The sequence below is a fragment of the Periophthalmus magnuspinnatus genome, chromosome 11, assembly GCF_009829125.3.
Source record: "Periophthalmus magnuspinnatus isolate fPerMag1 chromosome 11, fPerMag1.2.pri, whole genome shotgun sequence".
Lineage (NCBI taxonomy): Eukaryota > Metazoa > Chordata > Actinopteri > Gobiiformes > Gobiidae > Periophthalmus > Periophthalmus magnuspinnatus.
Window position 1 is genome coordinate 23,802,090 of NC_047136.2, and position 20,999 is coordinate 23,823,088.

Sequence of the window (20,999 nt, forward strand, 5' to 3'; positions counted from 1 at the left end):
TATTATTCAACTGCTATTGTTTTTGAATTGATTGGAAGTCCCTCATGATTTCCTGGGTAACACAGTTTTCTAACACACAAGTTAGTGGACTAGTCATTTTACATGAATATTGTAATTTAAAATGTGCAAATTCTAACATAATGATCCACGGGTGTCATAGATTATAACTGCAGAGGAGACACGGGCACAGTAGGTCTTCTTTAAAGAATACTTATTTTGTAAAATTGACTATAACGGTGTTCCTTCATCTTTAATTTACACAGTATTCTCATTAATTCGTGCATGTTTGAGTAACTCTGTCTCTGTCTTTATTTGTGATTATCCAAAAAGCCACAGGGTCATACATGTAGGATTCAAAAATATCATGTAAACAATAAATAAAACGTCAAAGTAAACTCTAATGCCTTACTGCCTCACGGCTTGGATGCTGTTGGCAATAAACGCAAATGTGTCGCTGGATGATCTGCCAAACAATAAAACAATTTGATCGTCTTGATTTCTCTTTTCCAGAGACCACAGCAAAGCCCTAATCCAAGCGCCTGCAGCCCTGTCAAACCGCTGCATCCCAAACAGAGCAAAGATATCAAATGTGAACAAATGTGGAAGTCATTTGAAAGTGGGTTGCACACTTTTGGACAAGTCGGCACCCAGGATCTAATAAAATCCTACCGTATCTTTAAAAATCAACAGCTTGGTAACTATGTGAATCTATATTTTTGGTTTCTATATAAATGTAAAAGGGTTTGTCCTTGCTTTTTTCATGTAATAAGGTAATTTTTTTTTTGCTCCAGTACAAATCTAATATAAAAGATCCTATAGGGTCAAAATGAGATTGCTGCGTGTTGTCTGTAGCTAATTATAAACCGCTGTTATCATAGAGTGTATAAAGAAGTGGTTTCAGGGACTGTGAGTGTTCAGCTTCAGTTAAATGAAGCTCATCGAGGCGAGCAGCTATAGAGGCGAAACTGGAGTTGAGTTCCATATATGGAATTCAGACCGTGAGTATCATAGCAACCAAAAAGCCAATCCAGGGCGAGGCTGTTGAAGGTAAAGCCCCTTTCCCTTCACATCAGTATTTTAGCAGGAAGCCGGCGATGAGCAATCAAACCTTTTGCTAACGCTAACTGGGATTACCTCAGAGAAAGCGGGTGCCTGATTTGTCTGTTATTAATGTTCATATCTTGATTTATGGACACAATAGTAATAAAAAGAAATTGAAATAAAAATACCAGGATCATGTAGAGCAGGTAATACAAACATTTAAAGAAGAAAATGAGAGAGGGGAGTTTTTCGATGTCGATGGAGCCAGAAACATCCATGATCACTTCCTATTTGGAAAGCGACGGCTAGCAGGTTAGCTACGTCCATTTATATATACAGTCTATGGTTGATATCCTCCACAAACCAGGAAGTAAAGCTGGTGCACTGTTAGGAGGTTAGTTGTAACATTATCGTGAGGGCCGCTGAAATTGTGAAATGCACTTATAAACTCATCATGGTAATTAATTAAGATGCTAGGAATGCATTGAAGACGTGAAGTGAGGATTAACTTTGGACCGCTATTTTTTTGGACCATAAAAAAATAACAGGTAAAGGGCCTTTAAATGCCTGACTTTCACCTCTAAAACCAGTCGTTGCTGAACTCGGAGGAATTTTCAGTAGTTTTTCCACATTGGAGGCGGCCAAGCATCTGCCACAGTGTGAAGCATGTTATCATTTACCTCCTGAAAAGAAAAACAAGACCTTCAACCCCGAAACGCACAAGGACAAAGTGCCAGTCAAGAGACAAGAGAGCAAGGAGACACGGGAGACGGCTCGGGCTTGGAAAGAATCTCAAACAGGAACAAAACAATCAGAGTCCAAAGTTACATAAGAATATCCAGATAATGAAAGTGTCTGCAAAGCTATAATGAGAACGTTGTTTTCTTTTGCGCTAAACCACTAAGCACCTTCTGAGGAGACCCAGTCTGACCACAGCCAATGGTGAAACGTGAAACTCAAGAAAGACAGCGGTAAACAAAACCAAACCTACTGCTGTTTGATGAATGAAACTGTTAGAACGCATCAACTGGAGAAGTACAGACCACGACCGAGGCATTAGACCTATCTTGAGTTCTTTAACTTCTCTAGTCCGCTTTATTCTAGCCTTTCACGACACCGTATGCTTTATTAATATCACTTAAGTAAAAGTACAGATATTGGAGCAAAATAATACTCAAGTAAAAGTAAAAGTATCACATGAACAAATCTACTTAAGGAACTGTATTAAAGTGCCTGTTTAAAAATGTACTTAAAGGGTACAAAGTAAAAGTAATTTGCGCAGATTTTTAGGTTGAAATGTAGTGACTTTTTAATATTCAACAGAAACAACTGAATCAATTTTTTTTTTTATATTTTTGTTTCCTCAAATTATGCAAATGTTAAAAATAAACCCCTCAGCCTTTTCAGTAAGTCTTACATAATCATAAAAAAATACTTTTACTCTTCAGTCCAGTTCTAAAATGTAGTGGAGTAGAAAGTACAGATACTGCTCTCAAATGTAGAAAAAGTAAAAAGTATCCACTTTAAAACATACTTAACCCTATAGTGTCGGATGCTATCGTCGCACATAGACTCACGGTTGCGGACTTTCCATCACGGTAACTCCGCAACCAATTGTGCTTCATGTAAATTCAAACAGCGTCTCAAAGCAGAGGCATGAGGCTCTTAAATATTTTACTGTCATTACGTTAATCTGCCTCCATTGTCCCTCGAAGACGACCAATCAGAGCGCAGGTGCCACGAGGATTCTGCCAGTCAGTTATTTGATGCATCAAAGAAAAAAATAAGGATGTAAAATAGAGGTAATTGTGTGAAAAAAAGACACAAATACATGCTGATACTTCCACTTTACTGCTTTTACTTTGTTCCGTTCCACCACTGACACTATGACACTCCTCTGCTAATGCACACCAACCAGCAAAAACTGCCTGACTTTGGTGATATGGTGATATACTGCACTCGTAAAGTTCTGGTGCATTGAGTTACTGTTGCATGATGGTAAATTTGCAGCAACTGATCTTAGCCTTATTTAAAGAAGACTTACTGTGTTTGTGGTTGCTATATAGTTATAATGTGACACCCGTAGATCATTATGTTATTTTGCACATTTTAAATCGCAGTATTAATCTAGGACTTAATAAAGGACTTAATAAAAGAAATAAGTCTGCTGAATTCAACATTAGAAAACTGTGCAAGTACAGAGCAAATGGCGTATGCTGGTGATGGTTAAAACAGGGATTGATTGGTAATATGATGCCCTGAAAATAAGTGTTTAAAGATTGCTCAAACATGCACGAATCACCGCAAATACAACTTCGAGATGGTAAATAAGAACGGGAAATGATTATAACATGGTCAAAAGCTGTGAAAAGTTGATTTTTTTGCAGAATAGGTCTCCTTAAAATATGTTTAATTGATCCATGTGCCTTTAAAATATAACTTTAAAACCCCCAAATAATGCATAATGGACTGTCTATAAAGAATTTCACCAGTTTCACAAATATTTTGGACTTTGAATACGCAATCAAAACCCCAGCATGAGTGAGATTATTGCGTTCACAAGTTCCACAGTATAACAGGTTTTTATGGCAAATGAGGTTTAAGACTCTGCAGTGTTTATTGTCCCTGCTCGTTTCCATAAAAGGACAAAATGAAGTGTTTGTGGATAAACCCAGTCGCCCCGGGTGTTTGCCTTAATTACCTGTAATTCTGCTTTTCGCTGCCGATCTGGAAGCGGTCGTAGAGAGAGAAAGCCTGATGCCCGTCCCAGTCTGTGAGCTCCACTCTCAGGGCGTACTGTCTCTGCGCTGTCAGCTGGTACACAGCCTCATTACCCAACCAGTGCTCCCCCGACACACTCCCAAAGCCCTGGAAGAGGAGAAGAGAACAACATGATCACTGATAAAATAATACAAGTGTAACGTGTCAGTCATCAACTCAAAGATTATGAGGCGCAGATAAATACAACTTGTGTTTTTTTGTCTATTCAGAGCATAACATGTTGAGCGTTTTATCATCTCAAAGTTATAATTGTGGTGGATGATCATATCAAAAGCTTTCACAGCGTTTTGTTGTGTCATACTTCAAATGAAATGGACCAGTAGGTTTGTATATAAACCCTGATGAGACATGCTGATTTAAAGGTACAATTTGTTCCATTTTCAGATGGGAGATTGCCCAGAATACTCCATAATATGGCTTTAAACGCACCTATCCGGCATATATTCAATTACAGGTGTTTTATTTGCTTAAAATACCCTAAACTTGTGTAAGGATGTGTTCACTTAAGCCAGGGGTGTCCAAACTTTTCTCGTTAAGGGCCACTTATAAAAACACAGACAAAGCTGAGGGCCGATTAGGGCCATAGACTGGTCGCCAGTACAGTGAATACTTCAAATCTGTGTTATTATTACAAGTTAGACTGAACCACTAGACCTTTATTCATGCTCACATCCTCAATGGGGCACATTAAATACTTGATATGGTCTTGTTAAAGTAAATTTTCAGAAATGTACAGTATAAAGTACTGTTTAAGGTAATATGGGCCAATTCACCTGGAAGCTTGAGGGCCTAGAAAAACTGGTTGGAGGGCTGCATTTGGTCCCCGGACCACAGTTTGGGCATGCCTAACTTCAGCAAATCATATCAGTATTGCAAAAGGGACTAAACCTGGAACTAAACCAAGACTAGACCAGTATTAAAACGGGACTATAACAGGACCAAACCAAATCTGCATTAACCCCAAACCAGGACAAGTGTGACTGTGTGATCACCTCTTGTCTCCACAGATCTGACATGTAACTTTTCCTGCTGGTCTGCATACAGAAAGAGGTAGGTTTAGTCCTGTACTGTATTGAGCTTATTCGGACTAAACTGCACTTTCTTTGAGGTGGCTCTTCCGGTTAAGCGGGAATCCCTTTCATTTCAATGGAGAATTTGGGAACAGTTCTCCCTCCTAAATATGGAATAAAGTATGTGTAAAATGTTCAATCTTCATGTGACCAGCACCCATGCCTTATTCTGGAGGTTGCCATCATAATTCAGGTTGCATTATTTTGCATGGAGCTGCCAATCTTGACAGCAAATACGTTCTACAATGATTACAGAGCCGTTTAAAATCCTTCCAGAGAATTAGTGCAGTGTTGACTTGTTGGTCACATGAAGATTGAACATTTTACACAAACCAACCTACTTAATAACAGATTTTAGTCACAAAACTTTATTGAAATTCTCCATTGAAATGACTGGGATTCGTGACAGTGCCACTGCAAAGACAGTGCAGTTTAGTCACATTTACAGCAAAAGTGGGCGGGGCTGAACGAGATCATTAGAACTTATTTGAGCCCCATGAAAAATAATACAACCCGAATGACGATGGCGGCGCCCACGGCAACTTCCGGCACAAGGTCAATAGTGTACCGCGCAGTATTCCAAGTAATAAGATCTTCGTGGAGACAAGTAGGTACCAGACCATCCACCAGATAAGTTAGTACATCTATAAATAAGACCTCATTGCGTCAATAAAACACTAAAATACCACATGAGAACGTCTGAAACCCTGCAATGAGACTGTACGACGTGGACAGAAGTCATTACAGAAGAAGAATCACCATGACGACCAGAGGGGCCCATGACCCCGGCTCTGTCCTCCTCCCTCAGCAGGACATGCCTCAGGCCAGAGGAATGCCCCACTTTTACTTTCCTATTCCTCATCACCATGCAAGACAAACATAACCTCTCTCCTCCTCCTGCTTTCCCTCTCTCCCGCTGTCTACACTATCTCTTTGAGTCTCTCTTTTTCAGTTTTGTCTCGTGTTTTTCCCAATACATCCTCTCTTCAGTCCTCTGTTCTCTCCCTCTCTAGGCTCCTCTATTTTACTTTGATACTGTCTTTCTCTCCATCTCTAGGCTTCTCTTTCCATCTGTCTGATTCACTTCTCTCTCCACTTCTCTGTCTATCTCTCCCCTCTCTCCTCCATTTATCTATCTCTCCTCCCTCTCAATTCCTCTCATTCCTTTTTCTCTCTATCTCTCTTCCAGAGAACACCACTGCTCCTCCTCTCTCCTTTTCTCTTATCCCTCTCCCAGACATTTCCCATCCTCAGTCCTCCCTCTCTCCCTTTTTCTTCTCCCTGAGTCCTCCTTCCTTCAGCCCTCCTCTCTATCCCATTCTCTCCCTTCTCCCCGATTTCTTCATTACCCCCATCTCTCTCACTCTATCTCTCCATCCTTTCTTTTCTCCCTTCCTTCCTCTCTCACTCTCTTTCTCTTAGTCCTTTATTTTCTCCCCTCATCCTTCTCCCTCCTCTCTGTAATGTTTTTCTTCTCCCTGATTCCTTGATCATCCCTCTTTCTCTCCATCCTTTCTTTTATCCCCCCTTCTCCTCCCCCCGCTTCTCTCTCAATCACTCTCTTCATCCTTTCTTTTCTCTGTCCCTCCTCCTTCCTCTCACTCTCTTCATCCTTTCTCTCCTCCCTTCCTCATTCTCCCCCTCACTCTCTTCAATTCTTTTCTCTCCCCTCTCTCTCCATCCTGTCTTTTCTCACCCCTCGTCCCCCCCTCTCTCTTCTCCCTTTTTCTTCTCCCCCCTTTCTCTTCATCCTTTCTTTTCTCATCCCCTCATCCTCCCTCCTATTTCTCTCTTCTCCCTTTCTCTCCTGCTTCTTTCTCTCTCTTCTCCTTTTCTCTCCTCCCACATCTCTCTCCTCTCTCTGTCTCTCTCCATCCTTTCTCTCCTCCTCTTCTCTCTCTCCATCCTTTCTCTCCTCCTCCTCTTCTCTCCTCTCTCTCTGTCTCTCTCCATCCTTTCTCTCCTCCTCCTCCTCTTCTCTCTCTCTCCCTCTGTCTCTCTCCCTCCTCTCTCTCTTCCTCCTCTTCTCTCCTCTCTCTCTGTCTCTCTCCATCCTCTCTCTCTTCCTCCTCCTCCTCTTCTCTCTCCTCTCTCTCTGTCTCTCTCCATCCTTTCTCTCCTCCTCTTCTCTCTCTCTATCTCTCTCCATCCTCTCTCTCTCTCCTCTCTCCCTGTCTCTCTCCATCCTTTCTCTCCTCCTCTTCTCTCTCTCTCTCTGTCTCTCTCCACCCTTTCTCTCCTCCTCCTCTTCTCTCTCTCTCTCTCTGTCTCCCTCTCCCTCCTCTCTCTCCTCCTCCTCTTCTCTCTCTCTCCCTCTGTCTCTCTCCCTCCTCTCTCTCTTCCTCCTCTTCTCTCCTCTCTCTCTGTCTCTCTCCATCCTCTCTCTCTTCCTCCTCCTCCTCTTCTCTCTCCTCTCTCTCTGTCTCTCTCCATCCTTTCTCTCCTCCTCTTCTCTCTCTCTATCTCTCTCCATCCTCTCTCTCTCTCCTCTCTCCCTGTCTCTCTCCATCCTTTCTCTCCTCCTCCTCTTCTCTCTCTCTCTCTGTCTCTCTCCACCCTTTCTCTCCTCCTCCTCTTCTCTCTCTCTCTCTCTGTCTCCCTCTCCCTCCTCTCTCTCCTCCTCCTCTTCTCTCTCTCTCCCTCTGTCTCTCTCCCTCCTCTCTCTCTTCCTCCTCTTCTCTCCTCTCTCTCTGTCTCTCTCCATCCTCTCTCTCTTCCTCCTCCTCCTCTTCTCTCTCCTCTCTCTCTGTCTCTCTCCATCCTTTCTCTCCTCCTCTTCTCTCTCTCTATCTCTCTCCATCCTCTCTCTCTCTCCTCTCTCCCTGTCTCTCTCCATCCTTTCTCTCCTCCTCCTCTTCTCTCTCTCTCTCTGTCTCTCTCCACCCTTTCTCTCCTCCTCCTCTTCTCTCTCTCTCTCTCTGTCTCCCTCTCCCTCCTCTCTCTCCTCCTCCTCTTCTCTCTCTCTGTGCTGTCAGTAGTTCCTATCCCCGGTGACGTCCCGGTGTAGTGATGTAGTGATCACATGTTCATCTTCAGTGTGGGTCTGGGGTCTTTCTCTCCTCATCCTCCTCTTCTCTCTCTCTCTCTCTCTCCTCCTCCTCCTCTTCTCTCTCTCTCCTCCTCTTCCTCTCCTCGTGTAGTGATCACATGTTCATCTTCAGTGTGGGTCTGGGGTCTGATGTTTTGGAGAGTGAAGCTTCTTGAGTTCTAATGACTTTAACATGTGGGACTGAGCGCTGACACTTCAGGTGGAAACAATTTACACATTTACACAGGAGGGAAGACAAAATATAACGTCACAGAGATTTTAGAGCTTTTATCATTTGAACACTGTGCTATAAAAAAAACTATAAATGACGGAGCTTAGAGTAGAGACGCTGCTCCTCCCATTGACTCCCACAGACACAAAAACAGAAGTGTGAATGGGGCTTGAACCACAGACTGAGGTGAATGTGTTTAAATAAATAAAGAAATGCAACGTAAAGAAGTTTGGAGTATCCACAAAACACTGTAAATAAATACACTGTTAACTACAGTTACTTTTCTGGAGAACATGTGTCTCCATGGAGATGTCGTTGCATTGGTGACGAATTTCCACAGCACTGCATTAAACATATCTATCTTACTTTTATTTAGCTATGAATATTTTTGCTCAGCGCTCGTCTGAAGAAGAACTTGACCCTGAAAAGTCACAGTGAGGGCCTGTTCTTTCGTTTTTACTTTTTGCTTTTTGTCTCTGGACGCAGCACGCAGTCGCAGCTTTGATCAGATATGCATGTCTTTATCTACCAGTACTAGCTTTTTTGCTCATACATTCCTTGAAAAATATGCGTTTTTTCAATTTTTTTCCATCTCCTCTCCAAAGATCTGACCTATAATTTGGCCAGTTGGCATCACCAGCGTATCTCTACTGAAACAGACCAGAAAAATGACATAGCCTACCTTTAATTTTCGGGCCTTGCTCTGAACTTCTGGCTCTTCTCGTGCCTCTACCAGCATCTCTCTGCTATATACATGCACATACAGACCTGACAGTATCTACTATCACTCTATATATAACGTTACAACACATGAAATCATCTGTTCTTCCATAATTGACCTGATGAGACGTGGCTACCTCCAGCTGCGATCGTGAATTTTATCTTTGGCTCGGAAAAGCGATCCTGAACTTAAATCTCGTTGACAGTTTCCTTTTGTCCATCTTTGCTCCGCTCCGCGCTGCAAACCTGGACCTCATCACCACTCGTCAGTTTGTTGGACCGATCGCGCGTATTCGATTTCACCTTCGCTGGTTCAAATGATACAAAGTTATTGAAAATGCAGGGTGTGTATTACTCTGGGACTGTCAAGTTAAGAGCACGGCGGTATTCTTCATTCAATTCACACGTGGGAGGAAAGTATGAGGTGAGAATGGAAGTTGCAAGGTCTCTGGCAATGACAAAAAACACCGTAATGGCATCGTACAAGATTGATTAGCGTCAGTGGACCGCTGACCACTATTCTCCAGAGCAGGTCAGTTCACACTATTGTTTCACATAAAATATTTAACATCCATCTTGTGCATTTATTACACAATGACTGGCCTGTAGAGACCCTCAAAGTGAAAATGAATTGTAAAAACATTTTGGTGGTCGGGGAGTAATAAGAAGTTTGATGGAGAATGTGGATGTCAAAGTGCAGAGATGAAAGTTTGTAAATGGGTCCACACGCACCACAATCTACATAATGATTTCTGAGTGCTTCTTTACATGTGTTATAGGTCTCTCCTTGTTTGCCCTTTTGTGCTTCTGGGCTCTTACGGAACCTAATGTAACACTACGGAACATGTGTAATACAAGTGAAGGCATGAGTTAATTTAAAAGACCTTAGAACAGTGCAAGGACCACACATGAAAATGACAGTTCCTGGTTTCATCTAAGACTAAATCAAACTAAAATATAGGTATCAAATTGGACTGCGTAATTGGTACAGTAGTTCTAAACAAGGACTTATCTAAAGCAATGTGAAAATGTGGATATAATTGACTCTAAACTACAGAGGAATCAGTGTACTCCACCTTGCCAACCTGATATGTGGGGTGCCCCAGGGGTCAATCCTGGGACCCCTTTTGTTTAATCTCTACATGCTGAAGTACTTCACACATGTGCTCAGGTCTCCACATTGGCTCCTGTGGTTCAGATAATTGATTTTAAAGCAGCTTGTGCCTTTATGAATCTTAGAGGAAACAACCAGGACTGTAAGATGTTCAAAACAGGCAGAAGAAGGCAATACAATCTTATATATAGTAATAATATAATCTGTTGTAATAGCGCCTTCCAAACCATTTTATGCCTTTAAAGTCCAACTAAGTAACATTTCCAGAGGACCTGCCACCTGCTTGCTTCAATGGAGATTTTATTGCTTTGTCTGAAATGTAGGAATTCATTTTGTCTATCTTGTACTGGTTAGATTACATTAATCCCATACTTTGGAATATTCTACGGAAATCAATGACATCTCCTACCTTAGAAAATCACCTCTGACCACTCCAATCCTTTAGATCACCTGTTCACTCACATGCCCTCAAGGAGGCGCTACCGATCTCTGCCAACCAAGTCAGAGAGATTCAAGAACAGTTTCATCCTCTGCCATAAGGACACTTAACAAAGACCGACTTGTTTGTGTCTTTAAAGAGGGGTATTAACTGCTAACACATGACATATTTAGACAACCATGTTACCTTTTATTGTTTTGAATACTATATTATGAGTCTCCCCTACCATTGCTCTCCACGCTAAGTCACTCACCTTCAGAGCGATATCACAACACAATCAGCTACATCCCACTAATAAAACTACTGCACATCACATTATGTTTGTCAAGTTGTTCTGCACAGTTTTGTATCATGTTTTTGTATATTTATGGAGAATTGTCGTGTGGGAGCGTGGGTGACGTAGGGTTGTGGGCGGAGCTTTGGACAGAATCTTACCTAAGGAGGGTGCGAATAGGGCCCGGGTAAGATTGTTAAAATACTCAAACATGCATGGATGACATCTAAAACCTCTTCAGACATGTTTTTGATGATAACATTATAACGTGGTAAAAAGGATGGAGAAAAAAATCTATTTTGCGTAAATTCCACCAAAATGTTTGTGTGGTCATAAATAAAGATTCAGATCATCTCCAGGTGGCAGACCCTCCATCAGAATAGTCATACAGTGCCCTTTTAAACAACTATAACTATACAAAAATCCATTTCAAAGGTTCATGATTCATAAATTGTCAGGTGCTGTACAAACAGTGGTGACGAATGAAGACTAAATGTAGCCCACCGGAGATAAGGCAAAACGACCCAGACAGTTACAAATGAATACGTTAAAGACATTGTGCCGTGAAGTATCTCAAAGTCAACAAATGAGTAAGACTCTGCCCTGTCTGGAGCGCTGAGTAATAGAGGGCACTGCACTGATACAATAAATGACTCACTCCACACCAGACAAACACGGACGTCTGAGTATACTGACCATTTGACAACTGATCAAGCTATTTTTTTTATATATTTTTTTTCCGCCTTTTATGTTGTTGTTCAAAGTTCTGTAGGAGTCAATACCAACTTAGAACATGAATTACAGGTTTGACACAGCTGCTCTAAAATGTATTCACTCCCAAATCCATTCACGATAACACACACACATAACCCTGTCTTTTCGGCAACCGGAAAAATCTAATTCTAACCACTCTGCCACAGTGAACTCCACAAAATACACTCATACAGAACAGCTTTCGGCACTTTACATCAAGGAACGACATACCCATTCACACACCAGTGTACACAGACACTGGGGGCGAGGTGGGTTAAGTGTCTTTTGCCCAAGGACACAACGACTTTATTCATCTGTGGGAGCTGGAATCGCACTGCCAACCTGTGCTCAAGTAATGATGTTTACGCGGGATTCGAACCTCCAACCTTTGAATCAGTGGACAAACACTCTACCATCTGAGCTACAGTGCTTAAATACCCTTATATTTATTCCTGCCATTGTTATATGGTGAGTTATAATACACGCTCCCTCAAAAAATATGAAATAAATATTGACTTTTCTTACAGTGCTTAAAATGAAGGTTGTTGTCATAATTTTCACAATAGTCATAATTTCGATTTCTTCATACTGGTTTAGTCTTTAGACAGTTTGACCTCTTTACTATATATTAAAGGTCCTACATTACATTATTGAGTTTTGTGAGCTTTAGCCATGTTATAATGCTGTTAGCTGATCAAAAAACATACCTGGAGTTGTGTTCTGTTTCATTCACACATGTTTGAGTAACGCTGCATAATTAACGTCTACATCTGCAAAGCTCAAAATGCTCTGTTCCACCTTATGATGTCATGGAGTGAAAGTTTATCAAGTTAACATCTACCTTTTACGTTTTGTTTAGTAGAGATTGGCAATTCTCGGGCTGAAATGATCTAACTGATTCTAGTGAAGGTGTGTGGAGTTTAAAAACACAGTTGAGTACTTGTATATCACCACATGACATCACAAAGTGGAACATAGTGCTTTCTGTTCGAGAGAATAACTCAGCCTAAATGTGCAGGGTTTGTGGGTTAAACGTGTGACTGAAGCAAAACACAACTCCAGGTGTGTTTTATGAGAAAACAACATTATCCATAGATCAGAACATGGCGTAATATGGGCCCTTTAAATAATAGATCATAAGAGTTTCAATCATGTTTGGTATTTTCTCTCTATTTGATGAATGGCTCATTTAAGAAGATCAGAAAAGCCAAATAAACAGAGAACTTCCAGAGGATCAGCTGAGTGCCGCCTGCGCTCCGAGCGTTAGAGCAATGTTATACCACACTGACATTCAGAGCAAACACCGAGAGGAAACTGCCAGGAATAATAAATCCAATTTGGTGTTAAATCGGCAACCCCCAACTCAAATACACATAGGACATAGCACTGTGATGACAAGCAGGCAATAACTCAGGGCAACACCTGTATGAGGCGGGAGAGAGACTACACTAATGTTTGGTGATTTCTGTAATAATTTCCTGTTGGAGAGAGGGAGGAATAACAGTGCAAGAGGAGGAGGAGGAGGAGAAGGAGGAGGAGCAGAGCATTGTGGGTAAAACATGAGAGATTGGGGAGCGATTTCGTAAAGGAGGACTCTAGGTGAAGACATTCAAACTTGGATCTATAGTTACAGTTTTCAATATGTTCACTGAAGCCAGAAAAACACATGATTTGTCATAGTCTCTCGGGGTGAGTGTATCTTAAAGCATGGTTGTAAAGGTAAAATGACACATAACACTGTTAAGAGTCTATAGTTTAGAACTGAGGTGGAGCGGAGGTCAGGATTCTGTGGTAAAAGTAGCTTGAAACACTCCATCCTCAAACCGCAAAAGGAGGAAGTATGTATTTTAATTGGCGGTCTAATGCCATCCATCCATTTTCTTCCGTTTATCCGGGGCTGGGTCATGGGGCAGCAGTCTAAGCAGGGACTTTCCTCAAAGTTCCCTCACCCAAGATACTTCCTCCAGGTCCTCCAGCGGGACCTCAAGGCGAGCAGAGAGACATAGTCCTTTCAGCATCCAGAACAGATGCCTGAACCACCACAGCTGGCTCCTCTCGGTGTGGAGGAAGCAGCTCCACTCAGAGCTCCTCACCCTATCTCTAAGGAAACTTATTTTAACTGCTAGAATCCACAGTCTTGTCCTTTTGGTCATCACCCAAAGCTCATGACCATAGGTGAAGGTAGGAAAGTAGATTGGCCGGTAAATCGAGAGCTTTGCCTTTTCACTGAGCTCCTACTTCACCTCAACAGGTCAATACAGGCGGGTGTAGAGTCTGCTTCAAGTGGAGGAGTTCAAGTATCTCGTGGTCTTGTTCACAAATGAGGGCGGTCTAATCTTATCAGAAAATGCCGTATACAAAATTCCATGGAGAAAAAACTGACATTTAGTAAGTTAGGACAGATTTCGGTAATTAAAATGCAGAAGAGATGAGTATTTTGGTTGATATCCCTGCAGTTACTAGGTCGAGCCAACAAAATATCTTCTCTATCACCACAAATGCATGGTTTCGAGATGTTTTGTGATAAACGTCTTGAGTTCGCCAAGGCATCGACCCAATCACGCAATTGTACAAATGCATTAGACTTAAACTTGATACTCTAGAGATAACAGCTCATTTTGCAGACGTAAAATGTTTTGTGGATAAGAACTGTACCATTTTGTACTCCTTCCAGGTCCTCTGAAAGTCCACGCTGCCGTCTTCTCTGCGTTGAATGACTGTCCAACCTCCTCCAGCTGATTCCATGTTACAGTAGACCTGAAGAGGAAACAAAGACAAGCCAATGGAAAATTACTAAACACATTTACGTCATTTTGGAGAATCATGTTTTATAATTTTCTTCATTTAAAAACTAAACATGTCTCAAAATGGACAGTTACGACCCTAAGATAATTTGTAACTGTCACTCTTGCGGCGCATACGTAATCCAATAAACGTTCGATCGTAAAATATTGCCAGAAATGGTGTCAAAAACATGAAATACAGATACAAGCTACAACTGCATGATGTGTGCGTAATATTGTGCAACCCATCCCCCGACTTTCACTTTCTTCAACATTAACAAACAGAGAGGGGTCGTTCGGACAATTATTTTCTTTTGGCCCCTCCTTTTTCATGTTTTCAGGATGAATCATGTGAAGGAATGTGGTGTGTCTGTGTCCTCCTCAAACTCAATCAACGTCTGACCCCTCTGCTCCTGTCGGCCATGTTGGAACCCCATCAAACACAGCAAACACAGCATGGACATCGATCTTTGTGCGGGATTATTTTTCCAATACACTCTTTCATGTGTTAATGACTATCAACACATGAAAGTTTGCTATTATGTGTAAATAAGGCTAAAAATAAAAGCTAACACATGAAATAGACCCGGTAGTGCACAGTGAATGCAAATGGAGTCCTAAGATTATTACATTGAGACTGATGAACCACTTATTTAAATCAAACAAAACTCATTGCACCACAGGTAGGTGATACGATTTCGATTCCCACAGATGAACGCTGTCGTGTCCTTGCGCAAGGCAGTTAAAGGTCCTATATTACACAAAATTGAGCGATTTAAGCCATATTATATAGTTGTTACCTCATCAAAAACATACTGGAGTTGTGTTTTGTTTCATTCACACGTGCTTGAGTAACCCTTTATTATTAGTCTGTCTATATTTCCAAAGCTCAAAATGCTCCGTTCCACCTTGTGATGTCATGAAGTGGTCCTTTTGAAGTTAACAGCTACTTTTTTACCTTTAGTTCAGTAGAGATTGGTAATTCCAGGGCTGAAATGATCCAAATGATTCTAGTGAAGGTGTATGGAGTTTAAAAATACAGTAGAGCACTTCCTGTTTCACCACAGGACATCACTTTGCTTTGCCTAGAGGTGGAAAAGTGCTATATTAATGTTGATATGATATATAAAAAGATTTCCGTTTGTGTAAGCCAATCACTTCTATCTCCATTTGCAGTGATTCCCAGAGCAGAGGAGTCGGTCCCTCACATCGGACACACAGCTGCACACACGAGAGCCTCCTGTTTGTGATTAGAGCCGTGCCCCTCACTCTCTCGCCCTCACTCTGAGCAGCTCATTATAACGAGGGAGGGAGATGTCCAGCTGCTGCGGAGCAAAAGCAAGCACTGATGTTTGGACATGCTAACATGAGCTAATCCATAAAGTGACATCAGTGTGAAAGGACTTTATAATCCTAACGTTTAAAATTGGCAGCTTTTAGAAGTATATTTTGAAGTTAAAAGGCAGTTTCCATGTAGATGATGTGTTAAACATGCTCCACAATATGACATTAAATAAATTTGCTTGCAGTTATTGAAGTACAGGTGTTTTTATTGCAAAAATACATTCATACATGCATTCTTACTGTGGGTGGGCTTGCCTCTCCACAAATCTGACTTGTAAACTGGCTTGAAGTTGTTTTTCATTATTATGTTGAATATTCCAGGCAAGGCAACCATCTGCTTGTCTCCATGGATACAAGTATGTCATTTTTATCACATAATGTATCTGTGTTTACAAGACTTGCTTAGCAGCTCCTTTGTATTTAATTTGTGTGTATTTTTATCATCTGAATAAACCTAAGTAATTCTTTCATGACTAAAGGTCACAGTTTCTCTATCAGATTAATCAGAATGCTGCAGGATTTATGTTTGTAAATCATAACAAAGAATCATGGGTAAATGTTACAATACAGTTTTGATTAAGGTATAAATGTTCATGAGTAAAAGTAAGTCAGATGTAAAACTACATCATAGAAATCAGATTGTCCCTGTACTGCTTGTACTGCTTCTCAGTGGTTGAAAGGTATTTTACAAAAAACAAAAACAAACAAAACAGTTTTAGTAAATATGGACAATGTTTTACAATTTCCTTGCTAATAACAACATAACTATAAATGATACTGATTAATTATTTTGTATTATTATTTCATATTGTATTGTAGCAAAAGATGAAATTAAATCTGGGCTGGACAACTGGACAAATCAACTGGACAAATTGTTGTAGGAGTGAAGACGTTTTGCTGCTCATCCAAGCTGCTTCTTCAGTTCTGGTCAGATTTGTTTTGGGACCCAAAAGAAAACAGGAACAAAGAGAACAATAGGCGCCCATTACAGGTTGAACAGGGTCGTTCAGGCTGAAACTGAAGACTATGGCTGTTTACAGTTTCAGTGTGGTTAGCCCCTCCCTTCAGATAGATATGAGGCAGTGTCCACTAGTAGTCTGACCAGAAGTGAAGAAGCTTATTGGACGAGCAGCAAAACGTCTTCACTCCTAGAACGATTTGTCCAGCTGACAGATTTTATTTCATCCTTTTACCTGGACGAATGAGGGATTACGCAGACATTTATATTGTATTATATAGATTTTTCTCTCTCCCGTTCTTCCTCATTGTTTTTATGTTGTATTATCTTTTTTTTTTAAATATATTATTATTACTTATATACCAACTCTTTTACTATCATTATTATATTTATGTGCCTTGTTTGTCCTCTGTTCCTGTTGTTAAATGGAAAATGAAAAACAGACTTATAGCACTAAGAGGCAGTAGCTGAAGGGTCACAGTGCAGTTGGGCGTAAGACTCTCACCTTCTTGGTTTCCTGAGGTGTGGGCTGGATGGTGTAGATCCCATTTTTTCGGATTCCGTTCTGATACAGATCTGCACAATCCCGAAACTTCTTCTCCTCTTCTACTGTCTTTGTGCTGTTTGGAACAACTGAAAGAAAAAAAGGACAAAGACACATGAGATTATAACAGTACATGACAATAAATGTATCTAGGGTCATTCACAGCAGCAGTTACAGAGAGAGAAGCAACAGTTTACACATTTTTTTTTCAATAGAAAGTGAACTGGAGCCAGAGACGACGGAGCTGGAATCACACCCATGATCACTTCGTATTTGAAACGCATTGGTTAGCAGGTTAGCTATGTCCGTTTATATATACAGTCTATGGCCCAAACCCGGTCTAAACAGGACAATGGCTAATTGCTAATCATCTAATTGCTAATTTCCTCTGGGAGCAATAGCATCTAATTTAAACCAGAGCCAACCCACGTCCAAACCCAAAACCATTCTTTACCAAAGCAGTAAAATATAATGAGATTGTTTTGTTGTTAATCTTATCAAAGTTTAAGTTAAAAATACTTGCATTATTTCTATTTTTGACTAGTCACTTCACAGTAGCATATATGAAGTGCGATGTGTATGTTTTTCCCTCTTTATTTAAAACACTGGGTTTTATTTTAAGTGGGATCAGTAATTAATTATTGAATACTCAAAACAAGTTAATTACACTGCATTCAAACTATTAAGTCTTGTTTACACTGTTGTTTCTGCAGAAAATGACCGGTACTTGGGTCTGGAGTTGAGACGATTCAGATCAGATGCCGGGGCAGAGGCCGATCAGAGCAGCCACATCAAATGAAGAGAAACAGATTTCGTCAAAGCATCTGCGGATAATTATGACGCACTATTTTGAAACGGAGCAGAGCTGAGGACAAAACACTGCCAGGTCTGAGTGTGGGGGTCCTGTTTGAACAAGTGACTTATATTTTTCTCTTGTTTTATTGACTGAAATTCCTACAGATTTTTCCTTTTTCTGTATTTGACCCTGCACGTAGCTTCCTCCATGTGGGTTTTATCTCTCTTCACACCATTTGCTTTCATTGTCGAACACGCTGGACTTCAGAGGGGCTAGCGGAAGCCGGTGGATTATTTGGGTGTATTCGCTGACCATTTTGACAAAGTATAATGTGTCCATGACAAGCAGCTCCTGCCGGGACAGGTTGACGGAGAGGGCCCTCGCGCTCCAAAGTCTAAGACAACAAAGACTAAAGCTGTCGGGAGGTCATTTTCCCCCAGTTCTCTTGACAGCGGGAGGCGTTCGGGGGGTCAGGGGGATCCAGACAGGGAGGGGAGACTCTGAGTTTAAGTTTTGAGTCTGAAAAGAACCCAGCTGTTCAAGCTAGAGGTGGAGATGAACACGATAAGACAATGTATTATAACTTTCTGCGTACAGTAAGTAGAAAATTACTTACATTTGGAGTTTGTATTGCTTCCCCAAACAGGTGAAAGTGCATTTTAGGTAGTAGGAAAGTTGGTAGTGGAAACGTTGTAGGTAGTGGAAACGCTGTGATCTATTGTAATAATGGACGCAGACTTGAAATTTAACAGCCACATCAAATCAATAACATCTGCAGCTTTTTACCAACTAAAAAATATTGCAAACATCAAAGGTATACTGTCAGAACCAGACTTATCCGTGCATTTGTGTTGGCCTGCTCACTGGCCTCTCTAAACGTGCGTTAAAACAGCTGCAGTACATCCAGAACACTGCTGCTCAGGTCCTGACTCGAACCAGGAACATGCGTCCTGTGCTCAGGTCTCTGCACTGGCTCCTCTTGAAGTAAATGCTATGATGATTATTTATGTTTTGATTTGTTGTATTATGATTTTAATGTCTTTCTTATTCTGTAAAGCACTTTGAATTACTTTGTGTACAAATTGTGCTATACAAATAAACTTGCCCTTGGAATTTAACCTATCACTCAATGCTACACAGACAACCCATGTCAAACAGTGGGTGACAGTGCAGCACCTATGGGACACTTCTCAAAGATCCTCCTCTGATTGTCCAGTCTTGGTATAAAACCCAACAGCTTATAATTAGAGGAACAGTGGGACAATTTAAGCACTCACATTTGTCTTGCTCTTACCTTGTATCCAAAACATCCAGAGTTCGTGCATTTATAAATGTGTTTTCCTCAAATAAACTTACATGTAGAGATGTTTGTCCTCTACGTTTGACCCATACAACACCGCAGCCTGTGGGCAATGGGCGTTTCTCTAGATCACATGTGTCAAACTCAAGGCCCGGGGGCCAAATGTGGCCCTCCACATCATTTTATGTGGCCCTCGACAGGATAAATTAAAAGGTATGATGGTCTTAACATGTCATTTTATCAAGAGATATGTCGTTACACAGCCATATTTTTACATCTATGCAAATATAATGTGCAATATTTGAAACTTAAATAATAAATACAGAAACAGTTAATTAAAAAGTTAAAAACGTAGTTACATCTATTTTGCATTTGGCCGTTTGAGGATAGCCATTTTGCTGATGTGGCCCTCGGTGAAAATGTGTCTGACACCTCTGCTCTAGATGTTGAGTTAAGACTGTCAAAATGGAAGATTTACAGAAAGGTAGAAATAATAAATGCATATTAAACATCTTTACAGTCTTTTTTTTGCGATTACAAGAAAGTATTAAGCTAAAACCAGAACATTGTCTCGTTAAAATGTAATGATTACAGGTGTTAACAACTTCAGTTCCTCATTTTAACAACATCAGTTTCTTGTTTTAACGTGAATATATTAAATTCATATCTAAAGCTATGACATGACGAGGGGCGACTCACTTAAAGCAGGTCCGAGCGTGCCGCCTGTATAATCTGTAGCAATGAGCAGGAGAAGCTCGAGCCAAATGCTGATCATTTTGTTTATGTCTCATGACAGGACAGACTCCATGGCACTCGTACTCCATCAACTTGTAGACATAGACCTACTGTGATGAGATTTTAAAACGTGCCAATGCGCCCGAAGTGTCTGTGCGTAACCAAAGGCGCACGTTCACTTTTATAGGCTCGGGGCTGTTGTGGCATGTCGTTGTGCCTTTAGAAGTCAATGGAGAAGGAGGCCCATGCAGCCTATCCCGTCATTAAACATCAACTAAATTATAAACGCTTGGCTTTCCCTGCACATTGCTACAGTTTATACAGATCACACTCGAACCTGCTTTAAGTAAATAGACCCGATATTCACCTTAAAACAAGAAACTGTTATTATCTGCAATGAACATTTTTGTCATTTTAACTTAATAAATGTGGAGCCGAGTTACATATTTGGATTTCCGTTGTCAATCAAATCTGTTGCTAACCGGGAACAACCTCGGGGAAAGAGGGTAGATCATTGGTCACTTATTAATGTTCATATCTTGATTTACAAACAAATAGCAAAATAAAAACATCAGGATCATGCAGAGCGGGTTAATACGAACATTTTAAGACCAAAATGACGAGTCTGATAGCAGCGGTTACAGAGAGAGGGGCGATAGTTTTTCAATAGAAAGTGAACTGGAGCCAGAGTCGATAGAGCCAGGAGTGCGCAGATACTCATCTCTTATACGGAACGCAGTGGCTAGCCCCTTAGCGATGTCCATTTATATATACAGTCTATGGCATAATCAGAATTTACAGCAAATTACATGATGGTTAAACGGTAAATGGTGAAGTGAAACGCAGTGGCTAGCGGGTTAGCTATGTCCATTTATACGTACACTGCTTTAAGTGACTGAACATTCGATATGTCTTTAATATATTCACGTTAAAACAAGAAACCATTGTCATTATAGCCTGTAATAAAAAACAGAAAAATGTTTATTCCATGTTTGTCCGTTCTACATCGCCCTACGGATTAGCATGCATTGTTCAATATTTTTATTTCCTCCTATTACACATTGACCGTGCAGTTTAAATTTGACTC

General features: G+C 40.8%; 1 protein-coding gene across 1 annotated transcript in view; it reads right to left on the reverse strand.

The window, feature by feature from the left end:
* angpt1 (angiopoietin 1) overlaps positions 1–20,999 on the reverse strand; it is a 102,508-nt gene that overhangs the window by 25,534 nt on the left and 55,975 nt on the right. The window contains exons 5-7 of the mRNA XM_033975802.2: positions 17,043–17,170; positions 14,108–14,209; positions 3,743–3,909 (exon numbers count right to left, since the gene is read on the reverse strand). Coding sequence (XP_033831693.1) covers positions 3,743–3,909; positions 14,108–14,209; positions 17,043–17,170 — 397 coding nt within the window. The remainder of the gene's footprint in view (positions 1–3,742; positions 3,910–14,107; positions 14,210–17,042; positions 17,171–20,999) is intronic.